This window comes from Chelon labrosus (assembly GCF_963514085.1).
Source record: "Chelon labrosus genome assembly, chromosome: 15".
Taxonomy (NCBI): domain Eukaryota; kingdom Metazoa; phylum Chordata; class Actinopteri; order Mugiliformes; family Mugilidae; genus Chelon; species Chelon labrosus.
Genome location: NC_140348.1, coordinates 17142076 through 17162521, shown reverse-complemented (window position 1 = coordinate 17162521; position 20446 = coordinate 17142076). Strand labels below are relative to the sequence as shown.

At 42.2% G+C, this 20446-nt stretch overlaps 1 protein-coding gene across 1 annotated transcript in view; it reads left to right on the top strand.

Moving 5' to 3' along the window:
- Positions 1 to 20446, top strand: part of eys (eyes shut homolog) — a 160438-nt gene that overhangs the window by 137229 nt on the left and 2763 nt on the right. Inside the window, exons 41-45 of the mRNA XM_084562427.1 lie at positions 5928 to 6100; positions 15040 to 15222; positions 16301 to 16467; positions 17810 to 17954; positions 19901 to 20078. Of these exons, the coding sequence (XP_084418553.1) occupies positions 5928 to 6100; positions 15040 to 15222; positions 16301 to 16467; positions 17810 to 17954; positions 19901 to 20078 (846 nt within the window). The remainder of the gene's footprint in view (positions 1 to 5927; positions 6101 to 15039; positions 15223 to 16300; positions 16468 to 17809; positions 17955 to 19900; positions 20079 to 20446) is intronic.

Sequence of the window (20446 nt, the reverse complement as noted above, 5' to 3'; positions counted from 1 at the left end):
TAATATCAATATACGATGCTATGCAGACTGTGCCGTACAATGCAGTGATGTGGCTTATTAATGTGTGTTTGACAAAAATGCATCGCATGGTCTCAGAGGCTTTGCAGGCCTACACACTTATTAGTAGGATCAGATGGATTTCATTCCATGGAATTTGATGACAAAGAATACCAGACACATATTTTTCTTTTTTTATCTAGGGATTAGGATTGAAACAGTGGGGGAGGGTATGTCTGATATTTGAGCACCATGTCATTAATCCCTTCTGCAGAACGTGTTAGCCTTAATGTTGCTAGGTTAGCCAGTGTTTTGAAGTCAGTTTATAGTGGGTTTCTGTCGAGGCAGTTGGCAGTAAAAGTTATTTGTTAGCCCAGTTAGGCCTGCGGGAGTTTTTGAAGGATTGTGTAACGTGTTGCAGCCGCGGAGGACATAACGTCTTTACCGCCGAAATGAAGCAGCGAGGAAAGTCTGCAAGAATTACGTCTGTCACGGGTGATGAGCTCAAAAAGACAGTCTGAAAAATGCTAACTGTCAGAAAAAATGATTCTCATCGTTTTAAGAGCCTGACGGGAGAGGGTTTGAGCATGTGACTGATACACAAAATACACAAATGTGTGCATCTTTCTGTGTCTTATATGAGGAAAAACAGCTTCAGTGATGAGGACTCTCTTCTCTGTGGATTGATGATGTCTCAGGGAAACTTTAGTAACATCTCAACCGGATGAGTGTGAAAGTATCCTCAAGTAATCTCTTCCTCCAAAACCGCTCCAGGACCTATGATTTATTATTCAAAATAAAAAAAAAGACAACTGGTTGATAAGGTCTGCTAGACGCTTGTGTGCTAAACCACAGGGTGATCGTTTACTCTACAGCTGGTTTGTGTTTGAAAGCCTAGGATTTAACCATCAAATTGTTCAGTCTTTTTTCTATTAAGTTCAGATAAAACTCCCACAAATATGTTTATGTTCAAAAGCAGTTAAAAGTCAGACACAATCAGAGGCCATTCTTGCAAAAAGCCCTAGGAAAAACCGTACAGTGAAGATAAAGATGGAGGAATCCTCTGTGACATTAGCCGTAGCTTTCTTTTTTTGATTTTTCAGTATTTTTCTGGCCTCATAAGGAAATCATAGGGGGTGTGAAAGGTTATGACATGCAGCAAAGGACACAGGCTGGAATTAAACCTGTGCCAGAGCAGCATCAGACTCAACAGGTTATCAGGGAGCGAAACCCATAGGTGTCTTGAAGGGGCAGTTTTGAAGCTCGGGGTGGTGGCTCAGGTCGACGCCATCTTGGCAGCACCTGACTGCTCAAAAATGGGCAAAGAGGGGGGAGCGATAGTGGCCACGCCCAAAATTTTTCATATTTTACGTTGTAATATACCGTGCTGTAAATCTGCTGTGAAGTTTTTCTGTTTTTTTAAAAGGAAGTCTATGGAGATTGACTCACTTTTGACCTGAGCCTGTCGCTTGATACAACCAATCAAAGACTAGAGGAAATTCAATGGAAATTAAATAAATGTGTGTGTTTCTGTGTGCAGCTAGACCTCCGTGAAGCTTTTATAGAAATGTTGTGATTTTCAGCTATAGGGATCATATGAAAAAATCAATTTCTCCTGTTAATTTCATGTCAGTGGGCAAGTTTTAGTCCATCCCACCTGGATCAGGCACCATGAACTAATTTGATACACATGTTCATCCCTCACAGGTCCACCACACGCAGTAAATCACAGCTTGTTTGATGCACATGTTAAATACATAAACCCCTGTGTTACCGTTTATATGATTAGCCGTATCCAGCTGGAGGTTAATGCTTTTACTCAGCCGTTTGTCATTTGAAATATGGGTCTGGAGTCGGTTTGTCGCTAAACTGTGAGCCGACCAGGTTACCGTTGCTGTTGCTGGTGTTAATGCGCACACACTGTCGAGTAGGGCCGCTGTCTCTGGTCCTTATGATTCTCTGGGTCCTGTGTCTGTGTTTTATTGCATATCCAACACGTACCTGCAGGTTAAATTGTTAGTGAAAATACAGAGATGCCAAGAAATTTTATTGTTGCACAACTTTCTGAGACCTTGAGGCAGTGGATTCAGTGTATTAAAGGACTGTCTTACATGAGGCTTTTTCCTGTTCAGCGAGTGTATCGGGAGGAGTAGAAGTACAAGATGAAGTCAAAATAAATACCCTGGCTTATTTGAAAAGTGCACAGTGTTAACATGTGAATGTATAGTTTCAAAAGTGTTACAGAAAGCACAGCATGTTCTAGGCTGGACTGTTGAAATATTCCCTCATCCCCTGAAAAAACGTTCCCTCTCACTTTATGCTTCTTTTCTTTAAGGATTTTATTTCAAGTTCCATCTTTGTGTGTGTTTCTATAGCACTATGTTTCAAAAGACTCTTCTTCACCACCAAGGCAGTACTTGCAAGGGTGCCTGGACGAGGTCAGGGAGATATTGAACAGCCGTCCACTCGTACAAGCTCACTCTGGCTGGAGTATGTCAGGTGAATGCCATGCATAAATACCGCTTGCCTTTGCTGACAATAAATTTTAAATGACAAATAACCGAGTGAAGCACTAGTCGCTTTTCAAATGATTTTCCCGCCGTCTTCCCAATAATTATAGTTTCTGTAGCATAACAGTGTCCAATTGGCTCTTTACAATGCTGGAAAGCAAATTGAAAGCTGTTTTTTTTTCTCCACAAATAATATCTGCTAAACCCAGTGGTCCTTTTTCATTTTAACAAAGGATGAAGGGGGCTAAATGCTTTCATCCTGAGAACTGAAGACTTCATGGCAGCAGAGCCTCATCAGTGTTTTACTGTAGAAGCATATTTGCATACCAACAAACACTTGAAAAGAAGTGCTCTGTAAATAACTTACAAGGAATGAAATCTGAGAAATGCATGTGGCTGTGCAGCTTATTGTTCCAGCTGACAGGGATATCATAAGCTAACCGGTCAATTATTCATCATTTTATCTGGTACTTATTAGATTAAAAATGTATGTGTTCTTCAATAATTTATCCAGCGTGCGTGCTGTGGCGGTGGGCTTTTTTTTTTTGAACGGCGTGAGATAAGGCGGGCTCCGACTCTATGCATTTGTGATTAACATATTCAAATTAGTCTGCAAACATTACGACAATTTTGTAATCAAAGTGATTGCCTCTGGCAAATTAAAATAACCTTTTGTCACCCCACACATCAAGTTTTTTGATTAGGCCAATTAAAACTCAAGTGTTTCGAACCGTGTTCTTTCCCCTGCTCTATCTACACGTTACCTTTTTGTGGACAGAACGATTTGCTGCTTGTGTTTACTCCTCACAGTCATTTAACATGATCTGGATCTTCATTCTAATGCTTTATCTACGTAAATGCTTTTGGGGATCTAAATGGGACATTCACAGGGAGACAAAGATTTCTGCTTTCAGTGAATGGGAATTTTTGTTTACCCCAGTAAATTCAGTAAAATGTCATTAATATTGCTTCATGACAAAAGGCTTAAATAAGTTAATAAATAAATCCACAGCTGAGCCACAAACCAGTCCACAATTAACATTTACTTATACCGTATAAGAAACACTATATTTGTCATTATTTGGGGACAGAGAAACATTTGAAATACAAGAAGGGCAAGGTTCAACAATGCCATATATGGAGTTGCTTTTCACGTGAGATGATTACTAGTGTTTAATCAAGTCTTGTCTTGTCTATCATGACAGTTATGGCACATGCAAGGAAGCCATCACACATTCCAAGCGTACCCTTCTCTGTGGGTTCTCACAGAATTATACTCATTTAAAAGAGAATGCAAATGATATATGAGATTATATAGGTAATTAGTTCATTTCCATTGCATGTTCAAAATGGGTGAAGCTAGATGGTAGATGCACTTAAATGTAAGTGTGAAGTTGGATTATTTCATAAAATTGTCAAAGCTGAGTAAATTATGTACATAAGTTTGAACCTGGCATTCATGTGGATGTCTCTTAGACATGTGCCACCCACCTAGACCAGATCAGGCACCCCCACCCCATAGCAATGACACTCCTTGATAGCAGCAGCCATCCCCAGCAGGATGCAGCCTGACACAGGCACACACAAAAACGGTTTAGGAACAACTAAAAAAAACATGATAAACAGCACAAGGTGTTGACCTCGCCTCCAAATTCACTAGATCCCAAACTGATCCAGTATCTGTGGGATGCACTGGAACAAGCCTGATCCACAGAGACCCCTCCCCTAAACCCATAAGACCCAAAGCCCCCCACTAACAACATTCTGTAGCCAGACACCACAGGACACCCTCAGAAGGCCCATGTCCATTCTCTGATGAATCACAACAGTTTGGTCATAATGTTATGCCTGACCGTTGTATGTTCTATATTGATGAAGTCCAGCATGCATAAATAATAGATGCAGACTAACTTCCAACTTGGCAAATTTTTTTTAGCGGAAAGTTGGTCTGGAACCCCTCCATTGGGAACTGATTATGGTCCCACAAAGGTCTGCCAGGCCAAACACATCGTTTGGATTTGGGCTTTATGTAGTGATGGAAAGAAGAATAACAGCAGTATAGCCATCCACGTCATCTGAGTGCCATCTAGTTGAATTTGCATACAAAAAATAGCTGGGGTTGATTGTAGGAATAACCAGTTGCCAACAGAGTCTTTTTTCTCTATTCTCTGAAACACACCCCATAATGAAATCCAAATGAAATCCTGACTACACCAGGCTATATTTCTTTATTTTTTTATGTGCTTGTCCAACCTTAGCTGAGGTGTGTCTCTACTTTCAGTGCTCACTTTTCCTGTGCAGAGTCATGTAGCTTCCATTCCTAGTTTATCCCAATGAAAACGTGAATACAGACCAACATATTCACACCCATCTCCGCTTCAAGGAATTCTTTTGACTGTTGGAGGAAACTGGAGCTTCTGGAGGAAAAGCCACACAATTTCGTATGTCACCAACATTTTAACACAAACACTAAGTGACAATGCAAGGGACAAATTAGCAGCACTCAAAGCACAGAGTCAACACGGCTGCACCAGGAGGTGCAGCGTCATTAAATATTTGATTCTTCCTCCTGTAGGTTGTCAAAGACTATAAAAAATAACAATCCCTGCTCTGTTCGGTACATGACGTGTTCCATCTTTGACTGTTCCCTTAAAAGTAATAGTCACAATTGGCAGCGACAGTGTGCAGCTGTGCCTTAAAATATCTTGAACTCGAAGCAGCCTGTTAATAATCACATGGCAGAAGTTTCAGTGTTTTTCTTGTATTTCACCACCGTCATATGTAACAATGCTCAACTTTGGTGACAGAATGTAAATATTTCATTTTTAGAAGCCATTTTCTCATGGAGCAATACATCCTGCAGTGCTGCTTCTCAAAGCACATTATTAATTTATGGATTTGAAACCCCACCAATGCTTCCCCCATCTGAGATTGTACCTTTCAGAGCTGTGTGCATTTTAGAGCATTTTATTCAAAGTCCCTGTCTGGATATCACTTCACATGCTAGAGCACCCCTCTCTTCTTGCAAAATAGGAAGCTTACGTAAAAGAATGAGGGAGTAGGACTTATAAACTGGTTTTGAGTTTGCTACTAATCTTTTGCTTTCTGCTGTTATTTTTCAAGGTGAGCATTTTTACATTTACCAAAAGACACGCAAAGAAATATCTGCCCCTACTGAAATGAATAAGTCTATAACAGGATTCATGTTTTTCTCCACCGTTATCTGCAGTCCCTCAAATTGTGTTCCAGTAGATCTGCTACATTGCAAATAGTCAGACTCTTAACATCTTTTCATACATTTCAGAGTAGGTTGTTTTATCCTCACTCCTCTCCCTGTGTGTTCTGGTCACCGCTGCGCAAGCATGACATGTCATGGTCCATTTTAACCTTCGGCCTAATGATGTTTCTCTACACATTTAGTGATGCCGAGGACTGGTTCTGCGAGTGCCCCCCGCTATACACAGGCCTGCTGTGCCAGCTCACCGCCTGCGAGCGCAGCCCCTGCAGTCACGGAGCCACATGCATCCCGAAGTCACCACTGGAGGCCGTTTGCCTCTGCCCCTTCGGAAGGCAAGGTCTGCTGTGCGACCAGCGTAAGTGTTGCATAGAACAATGCCGTGCAGATTTAGCAGCTTTATTAAGAGACTTATCTGCAAACAGTTGGTGAATGAGAGCCTTGAGCACTTGGTGGAGTTGGAGTCGGTTGTTAAATGAAGGGATTAATGAAACTAAATTCTGCTGAAAAGGCAGAAACGTCCTCCTCAAGCATAGGAGTAAGATAATCAGGGCAAAACTCGTGGCTGCTTTAAAGCAAATTTTAAAACGCCATTTTAAGTCTATAAAATCTTATATCTCAATAACTGTAATTTCAGCAGTATGACTCAGATATTCATGTCTTTGGTAAGACTTCCGCTGTACTTTAGCAGGGTGTTTAGCAGTGATGATAATAAGATATCTTGCTGTCACATCTGCCTGTCTGTAGTCACTCATTTTAGGCTACTGCACACTGTAGAAATGTATGATGAAATGCGTAGTTTTGTATTTCTATCAGACAATTCCACAGCTGTAAAAAAATAAATAAAATGAAAAGTGTCCTAAACTGGTCAGTGTTATCAGATCAGGAGGTTTCACACTCAGTTGGGTGCTTTTGAATTTTATTTTGTGGATAAAAATATGTTTGGGTTGGGTGATCCAAATTTGGGCTGGTTTGGAATTATATTGGCGTTCTTCTGATTGCTTTTTAATGCTGACCATATGATCATACTTTGTGTTCTGCACTATTTTTTTTTTTTGCAGATGCTATTGTGTTTAGGGCCCAAACTCACGTAACCAACACCTGACAACTGGCACCAGCTAATGGAGTCCTGGTCAAAACTTTGCACTTGAACACACCGCAAAAATGACATGCCAATTACCTCATACTTTCTGCATCTAAATGAAATAATGCCATAGCGCCACCCACTTGGTATCATGTCATCTGGATTGTCATTCAAAAGAAGAAACTGGTAGAACAAGGATTTGATAAGAAAAGCTACAAATTGTTGTGCATAGCTTGCTTCTCCTGAATCATGCCCAATCAGTTCAGTTTTTTATTCCAGATCATAGACTGTATAAAGATGGACAGCGGAACAAAGCAAGTAGAGCTCCCCCTGGTGACTGGCTGCAGTATAGGTCATAAGCTCCACCTCCTCCATGTTAGTGGATGGAACTTGGGCCGGTCATTTCAGATTGTTAATATAATGTTGATGCAAGTTCAGGTGTCCATTTTTTTAGGTTAAGTTTTGTTTTAGTTAGTTATTTGACGCTACAGAAACAGGATGTAATGTCATGATGACTGCCAGTTGGCAACAGAGCAGAACGTAGTATAAAAAAAAAAGGAAAAGTCGAGTGAATCTGGAGTGTTGCCAAGGTCATTGCTATCGCAGCTTCGCATGGCTCCGCTCTCGGGCCATACTGCACAAATCCTAACTTGTAAGATGGCGCCAGGCCATCTTCGTTTGTTTTTATTCTTCTATAGGCTGATGACGTTAGCTGGCAGCTTTTAGGCTCATTACCGTCACCTGGATTGAAGGACTCGACTTTTTCTTTTTTTTTTTAATAGGCTACTCACTCTGACGTATTCATCGTATGAATGCGTGCACCGAACTGTGACGCCTGTACCGTGACACTGCGTGACGAATACAAATACCATTACATCCCTAGTGTCCATATTTATATACAGTCTATGTTCCCGATGACCATTTAGGGAAAATGTCTACCTGTTGGGATGTTTAGATGAGGAATAAGAAAAGCCTTCTATGTGTGCCTTTTTCAGGTTGTATTGTTTTCTCACTTTTGCCACTTCTGTTCTCTTGTACTGGCTCCGCCACTGATTCGCACACTCGCACTCAATCGACCGAAATAGTCGCCGACAGGGGTCCGACTAGTACCAACAATGCGGGAGGCACCACCAAAGCTAGGGCCACAGACGCTCACCAATGGCACAACAATGGCCAACAGCCTACTGTGAGACATTGAATATAGTGCCTGCAAACGTATAAAGCACAGCTGTGTAAGTACAGACTCCCAGAGCTGCTAACAGGGCTGTAAAATGGTCTTGTTTACAATTGAAAAATTAAAACAACCCCCCACAGTTTGTCTTACTGTAGTACTGTATGGGTGCAGGACGACCTAGAAATTATGGCAAATGGTAACCTTCTATTCTATAATTCCATTTATGCCATTTTTTGTGCTTATTTTCCAAATAGCAAAGCCATAAAAAAGGGGGGGGGGAGCGGGTACACACCATTGTGTTCCTCAGAAACAAAAGGTTTTGCTTGACTAAACTGACTGCAGCAGCAGCAGGGTGCTTGGCATATAAGTTGCTCAGCCATGCCACAGCCGCTGTCAGAATCTCAGCGCCCACATGCCAAACAGAGAAATCTAACCTTCCAGTTTCACACTAAGTGTATGGCTGACATTTTAATTTTAATCCTGACAACATCAGATAAGATCAGAGTCAAAACTGATCACTCCTAAGGTCCCTCGCCTCCCGGGGCTTTTTTTTTTTTTTTTTTTTTACTTCTAGCACTTTACTTCTTCTTGTGGTGCCCTTAGCAAAATACTGACAGTAGCCTGGTTGTCTTTTTTTTTTTTTTTTTTTCTTCTCTACTGGGGAAAAAGCTCATGTTATTTACTCACCAGGACACATGTGTTTCTTCTAAATGGAATATTTTCAGTTCTTGGTTGCATGCACTCAATATTGTTCTGTGCACAGGCAGGAAATGAAGGAAAGGGAAGAGTAGGAAGTGATGCTGGATTGCCTCAAGAGTCTAGCTCATGAAACATTAATGAATGTGTAAGATGTCTTCACTCAGAAATATTAATGACCTACCTTTGTACACAAGTTGGCCACACCTCTTGTGAAATATTCATGTTTAGAATTAACAGAGAAAAAAAAAAACAATGAAACACGACACGTTGCATGTGAAATGTACAGTGCTATCGGCACAGTGCAACTTCTTAGAGATTTTTCTCACATCCAGTCACGGTGTCTGTCTTAAGTGTTAGTCTTGTTTGGAAATTACAAAGCCAGTGGCTGTGATTATCATTTTAATGTTAAATTCTTCCAGTCAAGGAAGGATGCGTTGAGAGTCTTGAGTGCACAAAGAAAAGTAAAGAAAAAAAAAACGGGCAAGAAAAAAAATCTTAATGCTGATTTAACATAGTCACACAATAAAAACAACCGATTGTAGGCACACAGCTATGCAATGCAGTCTGTGCATCGTAATCGTCTGCAAACATTTGGGCGCCCCTGGTCATTTTACGTATTTAGTTGATGTTTGAATTCTCCCCCAAACAGACAAATGAGTCTTTTCATCAAATTTTAATGCCCGGTTACTCTGAGCAAGCTAAGAGTCTTTCTGTTTTTGTTTGAAGATACTCTTTCTCGCAGCTCACTTCGAGTTCAAAGATATTTTTAGGCTGTCTTGCACGCACAGCATGTTTAAAAGTCTACCCACAGATTTTGCAAGTCAGGGCACTACGAGGGCCGTTCAAAAAATAACAAAAAAACCCCAAAAACTTCAGCTTCTGTTTCTTCAAGTAGTCCGTGGTGGGTTTTTTAGGTCTGCTTTCGATCATTGTCTCGTTGTAGGAGCGAGCATCTTTTCATTTTTCACTTTCTTTTGAATTAGCTGCATTAGCTGAATTTAATGGAACCTATTGTTCCTTTTATCCATGCAAAGTTTCCCGTGCCTCTGGGTGCTGCAAACCCCAAAGCAGAGTATTTGAAATATTAAGCTTAACGGTAGGTAAGGTGTTGCTCCTTTATCTTCAGGTATATACCTTTGGTCACTGAGGACAAAGAGCTCATCTATCCGCAGCACTTGTTTTTATCCAGGTGTTGGTTTGCTGACTTGAAACATATATACCCTGTTTAGGCATCAGTGCTGCACAGTATCAGCTAAACCTTCCTGCAGCCATGTGGGGGGAGGGGGTTGTCTTGTAGAGCAGGACACATGCAGTTTTATCTGAAAGTTTTCTTCCACTCCCAGATCTTGCCTTGCCTTCTGCACTTCCCTTTAACTGCCATTTCTTAATGACATTTCAGACAGTGGAAGTTGCAGGCTGGAAGCGCTTTGATATCTTTTTATAGCCTCCCCCGGCTTTGTAGGCATCAATTAGCTTCATTTTCAGATCCTCGGTTGGTCGCTCGGAGGAGTCCATGGTCGCTGAGTGTTACCACGAGGTTTGAAGTGTCAGAGAATTTATCAGCTGTGTAGTAGTCACCAGCGGACAATTAGGAATTCTTCAATCATATTTCAGTGTATGTTTGCTGCAGCGGTTCACTTCCAGCCTAAACCTTTACTTTGCATTTTTCTTCTTTTACAGTCCTTCTTCAAGGATGTCAGTGTTTCCAGCTTAAACATTGTGTGGGGTTGCTCTGCGTCAGCACTTTAGCTCAGTATTGATTTAGTGAATTTTTTTGTTAACCTTTCGTTGTTCTGCGATTGAAAGTAAAAAAAGTCTAATGGCGTGCTGTATACAGTACATAACTCAGGTGACGTGCTGTCTTCCCGGCTTCTCCGTTTCAGCTAAGATGCACACCGTGTACACGCCGCGTTATGTCAGGATTCATTTCACAGTCCGGGTGCTGCGCTGTCGCTCTGTTTTCCTTCTGCTCACGTTGGTTTGCACCATATTACACAAATACATGGCAATGTAGAAACAACACGTAATATTATTTGACAGAATGCGGCGTTAAAATCCGTACACGGTGGATTTCAAGTAGACAGTCTATAAGATATACAAACTATGAGTGGGAAAACATAACTATACACAAGTAAACTAGATTTGTTTTTCCCATTCATGTTGATATATTTGTGTATGTGGTACAGCTGCAAGTGACATGTTTCTGAATACATAGACTCCTCAAATGGCTTTATGAAAAGAATGAGTGACAGAAACCAGAAGATTTAATTTACTACCTAACATCTCAGGAATCATTATGTGCCTTTGTGATTTTGCATATTAAATCTTATTTAGCACACAACCAAAGGTATCTGAGAGATAACCTTTCTACGGGCCAAGAGTCCCGTCTCCCCCGAAAACATGGAGCATCCTCATCACCCCTCTGATTTAGCACTAGGGAGTTTTATTCCAGAAATTACAGGATGCAGGCAGAAAATCAACAGCTCGTGCACAAATGTGTCGAGTTTTTGCGTGGAGCGGTGTTGATTTGTTTGTGTTTTTGTACTTTAACCTCCACATGTTCGAAAATACTGCCGGAAGGCTTCAGAAAACAATCAAGTTTTTGCCAACCGCGGCGCCGGAAGTTCACTTTTTCAGCAGCGAGGCTGAAAAAAGTCGCACAAACTCTCGTTAATTAAAGCAGAGCCGTTTGTTTGTTTGTTTAATCAGTCAGATGGCAAGGATCACTTTTAAATAAAAATGCATAATAATTACTATTTTCAAAAGCACAGCTGTTAATAGGCACTCAAAATACATTTATAATAAATAAGTCAGTTTTGACAAGAAATGCAGATGAAATTATATCCCTCTACTGCACAGATTTTGATGGTACATGCTGGAAATGATTCATAGTCATTTACTGATTCACTTTGGACCATGTCAACAAATCAGGAAGCAAAGAATTTAAAACACTTTAAACATATTTACATATCTAACTCAATACAGGGTTGGCTTTGTATAGTCCATCGTTATGTCATATTTATTCTCATGTTAGACATCGCTGTCACTCAGTGTGAAACTTCAGAAAGCAGTTATTCTGTGCTGTGAAACAGAGGTGCACATTACACTTTTTACACATCACTTTCGGTGTTCCTGTGCACCCAGGAACCCTGCATCTTCCCTTGTTGTCACACATTGTTGGCCAGTGTGATGTGTTGTCCAAGCGGACATCCTGATTTGGAATGTTAGCCGTGGGTCCCTGCTTCTTCCTCTTGTCCTCACCACTGGTTCGCTTACCCTTCCTTTTTGGATTTGCACAGACTTTGTTCAAATTGGGATTTGAATGCATACAAGCACATGTGGCCGCTTTTTGTCATCCCTTGCAGTCCTTTGTCATCTGTGCAGTCCCGTCTGTAGAGCAGCCAGCATGTCACCATTGCCATGTCTGTCAAATGAAAGACCAGGCGGTGGTACCACTTTTTTGATGTGATGTCGATGCGATACAGTGCAATCAGTGAATCCAGCAAGTCGACACCTCACATGTGTTGATTGTATGTGGACACAGCTGCCGGACATGGGACCTTGATTCTTCTCTTTTGGCTTCTGTCCCATCTGTGGGAGACAGGGTAAGCGCCTACGTAGCTACTGAGGAGGGTGACTGACCTGTTGTCATACCATTTTACTGCATGCAGCTGCTTACGTATCTCCAACATTGGTAGTTTTTTCCTAAAAGGATCCACGACCACATCTTTTCAGATCAGCATCTGACTTCATGGAACTGCCTGGCAAGCGTTTAGAGCACACTGTACCAAGAGAGTGAATGCCTTGCTGGGACAGTGCAAGCATCAGAGGGACTGAACTAAACCACTTGTCAAAGAACAGCTTGAAATTTTTGCTCTTTGCTATTGGCTCTGCAAGGCGCAGTACGACATTCCCACTTGCCCCTACATCTCTACATCTGGAAGCTCAGGTGGATGGACAGCTTTCCCGGTGTAAACTTCAAAATTGTGTGGCCACGCCATCTGAACCGGCAAGGACTGATATTTTGAAACCTCATTTTCTTGGTTTACTGGGTAGGCAATGCTTGAATTCGCTCTTGCCCTTAAATGACACCATTTGCTCATCCACACACAGCGTCTCTTGCGTAGGAAGCTGTTTCAGCTTCACAAGGACGTGATTCAGGAAAGGCCGAATCTTGTACGGCTCGTCATAATCACCCATATCTCTTGTGGGCTGGCAACCGTTGTCGCTGAAATGGAGAAATCTTTCCAAGGCCTCCCGCCGAGCAAGAGGCATCACATCAGCAACATGTGAAATGCGGCTGCTGTGGTTCCAAAACACGCGGGTGGCTGGAGGACCAAATAATGACATGTACAGCACCGTGCCAAGGAACCGTTCAAGGTCTCGAACAGCAAGGTTGAACGGCTTTGCGGGATTGCACTGGATGCTGTACAGGTTTGACTCATGAACAATTAGATCAAGGAGGTTGTCAGAGAGAAAGGATTTGAAATACTGGTATGGATACGGAATTTCACAGGCCGATGGAGCAATATGTAACCATTCAGGTTGCACTTGGAAGTCAGTGCCACAGTATATTTTCCATCGAGGGGTTTTCGAAGAACTGCTGTCATCTTCAGATGGATTGTCGTCATCATCTCCTTGATCATCTTCACTGTCACTGGTATCTTGAGTATCTATAAAAAAATATATAAAAACTAAGCTCTCAATGCTAAAATACAACCAGAACAACTGTAGCTATGCTGCCTGCTTTATGAAATTATGTCTCTATTTTTCTGTTTTGCTCAAACCTTTCTATCCTCTCCACTCTTCCTCAACTGTCATTGCTGTCTATGACACTGTCCTCATGGTCAGATAGATATCCCTAACATGCCGATCCTGTTCTGTCCTCCCACACAATTTTACGTCCATTTTTCTGTCAAAATGTGTGAAAATAAGTAAAATTCAATACAAATATACAAATATTATTGCATTTACAGCTAGTTATGTGCAAAAATACATGAAATAATATATGATTACATTCAAAAACATGTTAGCAAAGTCTCCCTCAAGAAGTACCCCTTATCACACAACGTCGCCCTGATGCAACCAAAAGAAAAGCTGAATTTCTGAACATGCAACATAAAAAAATACTTCATCAAACCTGACAAAAACCCTCTCTTTCCGGTTTATGTCATTTTAAACATGATTATTAAGGTAAATATTCTTACCTTCTTCTCACACCATGTCCTCCTGTGACCATGTGTCAGAAAAAGATGCCCCTCCTTCAAATCATGCTTGACACTTGATACTTTTTCCAACAATCTGATTGGTTGGCATCATTTAAATTCACATGTACTGGGCATGGGGCGTAAAAAAAACTTTCTGTTGCCCAAAGGCAACACTGTGCTGTAGAGCTATATATTTATGGACCAAATATTTAGTGTCATTTAGAGAAGGTTTAATACAGTAGATTTATTTGTGCAGTCTGCACCAGTGGGGAATGGCATGCACAGATCTGTATTGTTATCACAGGGCAAAAAAAAAATACCATCACGTGTAAGCTCAAGTCAAACACAGCGCAGTGTTGAAAAAAAAAAAAAAAAATAAGATTCAGCTGCAGCACTGTAGCCGTTCAACGTGGCGATACAGCTCTAGCAGCAGACTGGAGATGATAACAGAAGCATTTGCAGCTTTATTAATAATTTAGCAGCCAAACAGAGCTGGGGGCAGTCGCGGCGGTGGGGTGCTCTGAACCCCTCTTAGCCATCGCCTGAGGCTGCAGAAGAATATGCAAGGTGTTCCCGGTAGAAGAAGAGCAGTTTTGTGTTTGAATCCTCGCTGCTGTGAAGGAAGGAGGGAAGAAAAAAAAAAAAGACACATAGCCGCATATGATTTTCAACGAGCGTGGGCGAATTTACATTGAGTCCCCCGTGTAAAATCAAGGAGATGGGTATGCAGAGATGGAATACAAGCAAAAGCATTACTGAATCAACCATGCGTTCTGAATAAGTAAACTTGAGATTGTAATTGAATATTATTGGGATTATTGTGCTACCCTTGTGAACACTGGGTATGGAGTGAAGCTTGCGTGTCAGAATCCTTCCTAAACAGCTACTAATGAAAATAGAATAGGACTGAAGAGGTATTTGAAAACAGGTCATCATCTAATAGCATCAGAAAAGAAAATATTCCACCAGCCCCCTGCTCTGTAGTGCGGGGCAATAGTGCCATCTTTTGGCTGCCTGTGAGGCAGATGACGAATCAGACCTCTTGATTTCACCACACAGAGCAGAGTCTACAGCAGCTAATCCATATATACAGTGCATACAATCACCATCTTGTAAATGTGTTTGTTTTGCAGCCATCAATATAACCCGTCCCAGATTCAGCGGGAGCGACGAGTTCGGCTACACCTCCTTCGTGGCTTACTCCTCCATCCCCAGCCTCAGCTTCTTCTACGAGTTCGAGCTGAAGTTCACTCTCGCGAACCACTCATCTGCCGTCAAAGACAATCTGATGCTGTTTGCCGGACATAAAGGACAAGGTGAGCTCTCTTCTTACTACCACACGCTCATGGCAATTTAAAATAATTCACACGGTCCAGAGGAGGGATGAAAACCCACTCTCAGATGTCTCCTTAGTCGGATTTTAGTCGTCAAACTCCATTAAGGGTTTGAAAAGAAATGCTAGTGTCACTTTGTTTCACCTGCTGTGTATGGTAATGTGCTATCTAACAGATTTCCCCTCTTCTATGAGATCCTCTAATCAAGAGTGTTCCCTCAGGATTGTCTTTCTTGGCAGAGTTTGCGACATTAATAATGAGTTTTCCCGCAGTCCAGCAATTAGTTGATTTGCAGCTAAACTGTTGTTGTTCCTGATTTTCAAAAGGACCATGTTTGGCATGACTAGCATAACATGCACATGTGAGGCAGGCATATCTTAAAAGCGTTAAATTGCATTAAACAGAGTTTGAGGTGTGGGCGTGCACTGCCATGCTGTCAGCAGCCGTCACGTTAAATTAGGATCTCCTTCTCTGCGGGGTCATATTTGGTAGCAGGTAACCGCTGTGCCATTGTCATCAGCATATTTCAGCAAAAGAAAAATACACAATATCTTGCTTCTGCTCTCGTTTTCTCCTGAGCATACAACTCATCAAGGTAAAAAAAAAAACAAAAAAAAAAACGAGCAATATGAATAATTAAGCGCTTGTCAGAAGAGTGAGCAGCGCTGTAAGAATGGTACAAAGGCACAATGTAAGAATGGATGAAATATGAACAATTCACATGATGATTGCTTTGATGAGGGGGCATCTTTGATCAACACCATCAAGGAATGTAGCGGAGTTAATTATTTGATTGCTGTGATCAAGTCGCGCGGAATTAAACGAGCAGAAACGGAACATACAACGTTGCATCAAACGCAAAATTAATCTTTAGGCAAACAAATGTATTATTCATTCAAAATGTTTGTAATGAATGTACTGTACTGAAAGCAGAGCCCTTTCTCTTTGAGTTTGTTCTTCGGAGCGTTCAGCAAAAACTGCTTTTTATTATATATTATATGGAGTCTGCTCTACTAAGGGCTGACATTTGTTTCTTTTGTTTGTTTCTTGTTTTTTGCAGGAGATGACGGCGATGACTTCCTCGTTTTAGGACTGCGAGGCGGGAGGGTCATGCACAGATTCAACCTCGGGTCAGGAATAGCGACCATAGTCAGCGATCGGCTCGACCGTCAGATCAACATCCACACTGTCACGTTCGGAAGGTCCAAGAAAACAGGATGGCTGAAGGTGATCTGAAGATGAGAAGCGTTATTTTGTATTGTAAAGACGGATGTAAAACTCCAGTTGGGTGACAATTTAAAGTCTCCTTGCAAATTGACGCTTAAGTTTTTTCATATTCATCTTGCACCGTATGTCACCTACGTAGCACTTTCTGGCCCAGCAATTACATAAGTTGTTATTTTATAAGTGGATTAAATGGTATTTTAGAGTTTGTAATTTACCCACAAAACCATATAAAAATGTTGATGACTCATCCTGCACTTGGGGGCGTATACTAAATTCACATCCAGTTAAACTTGAAATCTTAAATTTGCATGTTCCTCCGTCCGCCTGCTTCTCATCTTTGCCGGCTTTCTGCTTTTGGTTCAAACATGTATGGGCGTTGCCTGCTCAAGCCGTTGGAGACGACCAATCAGAGTAGACTGGGCTTTTCGATGGGAGTGAAATATGAGGCCCCGTGAGCTCTGTATCTACAGGAAACACATGAATGTGAATACGCAAATGTCTCTCTGCTAGCCGTTAGATGGGGACTTTTAGCCCTTTTTCTTGAGCCTTTTCTCTGAAAACTTCACACGAAACCGTCGGAGAAGAAAACTCTTCGGTTAAGCTCATGTTCTGTGTGATGTAACGGTCACAGGTCAATCTTGATCCCTTTCATTGTTTTTTTTGTTTTCGATTAGATCAGACTCATCTTTATCTAACGTGTGTGCGGCACACATGAAGCACCAGCACAACACAAAGCACTGTGAGATCTGACGGTGTGCACAAAAAGATGACTTCATGTAATGAAGGAATAATAGATCAGTGCGGAACTATATAGGATGAAGGACAAGCTCCCGACAAGCCATTCAGAGATCACGTTTTCCATTCTTTAAAATATCTTTTCCGTCAACTTGTCATCTGACGACAGATTGTGCAAATGCTATAGAATTTCCTCGCCCACTGTGGGTGGTCGAGGCCGGCGTGTGGCCTTCTGAAGTTTTCTCGGAGCACATTTCTTATGCCAGCAGATCATTTGGGTCCAATAACCGCATACAAACAAGATGTTTGCATCATCCAAGTCTGGGTGAAATTCATCTGCAGGCGGTGAGATGCTGTCAAAAAGAGCAAGGGCCGAGATCCCTGGCGACTCCGCGCCTCAAAGGAGTCTGTTCAGAGGCGAAAAACATACGAGTAGAGTTGCGGCAATGGCTAATAAATGGACGCGGGCTGAATAACTCGGTAATCAATGCAAGGTCATACATGTTGTCACCTTCGGTAGACTGCTAAGTAAATACTCCCCCCACACTGACGCGTACAGATGTAACGCTCCAGCTTAAATATTAACATTTTCCTGTGTTTCCCTCAGGTTGATGGGCAACGTAATAGGACGGGACTGTCTCCAGGACCTCTGGTGGGCCTCAATGTTTTCAACCAGCTATTTGTTGGTGGATATAATGAGTACACCCCTGAACTGCTGCCACTTGGCTCCAGGTTCCGTCATGGCTTTCAGGGTAAGACTGCGACGGCTTTATTACATCTGCTATCTGGAGTAAGAGCACTGGGGCTTGGACTTCCTCCCAGGATCTCTGTCTTTTTGTAAGCAGAGGGAAAGGTGTGTAATGAAAAGGGAGTTACAGGCTCGGACCGTGTACGAGGCCAGAACAGAGCTTTGAGGTTGATTGTATCTGCGCCCTGTAATTGCTTCACGGCCCATACAGTGCACTGTGTGCAAATCCATTCCACCGCTGATAAGTCACTCGGAACAAGGGTGCTATCCAAATAATCTCGGCCGTAATCAGCATCGTTTCTGGTTTCTCTCAGGTGACCCGGCGTAAGAATGTATTTTAGAGAGCATTCACTGCGCTTGCTAATGCGCGGAGCTGCGCTGCAAAATTGCTGTAACGGTAATGTCGAAAACAGCTATGAATATGATCATAACCATGTTCAGCAGCCTCTGCACTACAGCGGTGAAGCTTGTTATACTAAATGTCATGGCAGATCCATTTGAGGTGAACAAAAGCGTTTTATCTTTAAGGACCGGAGCATTTTTTATTTTATTTTTTTTTGCGCGTTTGCTTATTTGTCATCATATAATTCATTTCTCTGCTCACCAAGTAAAACCCCAAAAATCAAATCAGCCCAGACTGAGCATTAGTTCGCCCACGCTGCGTGAGCCTGTCATAGTGTCCTGTATTGGTGAGCACTACCTGAACCAGGCGACGCCGGTGGAACCATAACCTTTCTACTCAGGATGTAATGAGAACTCATGAGCGTCTAATCAGATCTGTGTGACCTTCCTCAAGCCCTAATCATGATGGCTGGCAGTGAACACTCTGATAATGCACTTCACTCCCAGTTATCAACAGATCCACACTCCCCTGTGGAGAGGTGGGAGAGGAGGCTCGCGCGTCTGCTAGGGCAAAGAAATCAGCTACTCAGTTTAAGCTGTTGATCAAATAACCAGAAACGGGGAAGTTTGTGTTCATCGAGCTTTTAAAAAGTCCTAAATCACCTGCTTTGATGCAGACGTATTTATTTGCTGCGGGTAATTTTCTTTCAAACCTCGTTCATTTTTTACATTTTTTTTTTTGATTTTCTTTTGAAACGTCTTGCAGGTTTTCCAAGAAAATATTTTCCCCAAAACAAATTTACCGCGTGTTACCTGCATGTCTTGTCTTTTCTCTGACGTGCATAATTGCTAGACTTAGTTCCTCAGGTGTCTCGGGTTCTCTCCCAAGATGTGAGGCGCAGCTGAAGACACAAAACACAAAATAAGCATCTTTTCTAATCTTCCCGGCGAATCTGCCTCGCTTTTCGCCGCTCCGCATTTGCAACACCAACACAGCCATCACTTGAGTCTGCCAAGTAGACAGCATCGCCCCATGAATATTCATGAGCGAGCATGACATTTCCCCTGCATCCTGTTTATGCCAGTGACTAATGCAGCAGAGGGAAGGGAGCGTGCATGTGCAGATGACTTTGAGGCCTTATATTTATAGAAGGCCCCGCGCTCTGCAGGTACAGGCCAAAGCAAATATTGTCTTGATAGAATTGAATTAGGGAAGCAAAAAGCAAATATGATGAGGGAGGTGCGTGATGACGGGGGGAGGGGGGGGGGAACTTGGATTTTGAAACCTCTTGCGGCTTTGGATGCGAGATGTGAGAGAGCATTTGTTCCAACAAATTAAAGAGTTAACATCTCATGAAGGCTGGCTGATTTAAGTGTCCTGATATGAAACCCCGTGCTTTCACGTGGTGAAATAAACAAGCATCAAAGAGATTAATTTCAAACGCTGAGAGAGGTGTTTGCCTTCGTATTGGCCTCATTTGAGTTGAAAACACAATAGGTGCACCTTTGATTTCCACAGAGGAAGAAGAAGAATGAATTTTACATTTCCTCTTGTTTATTCCCTTCCCAGAGAAGTGGCCCTCTGACATGTTTGTGTTCTTTTGACAGGGTGCATTTTTGATGTGCAGTTTCGCACGAGAAGGGACAGAAAGTTCCAGGCGCTGGGACAGCCCGCGGGTCTGCGCCCGGCCTTCGGGCGCAGCGTGGGTCAGTGCGGAGTCACCCCCTGCGCTCATGTTCGCTGCAGGAACGGGGGGACGTGTGTGGACTCCGGCTCGTCCGTGTAGTAAGTCATAATATTTACATTTGTTTTCTGATTATTCGTAATGAGCCCACTCATGAATAAAACATGCCGGCGTGGAAAGCACGGAGCGGCTCCGTGCTGCACGTGCACGCTGCGGGACTTCAGCAGCACGCCCGAAAATCAGCTGCACAGTGGAAGTGCGCTCGCTTGCCAGTTCATTAGGTGAAAATGAATACGTTGCAATATAACAGTCCTGCACTAAATCCCCCTTCATTACTTTTTCTGATGTTCAGTTTATGTTGAAACAGCATAAGAAAACTGGAAATTAAACAGTCTTATCATTTTGGAGGGTGTAGTTTGTGGTGCTGTTGAACTGGAAGGAATTAAACACTAAAGCCTAGCTTAGTTAG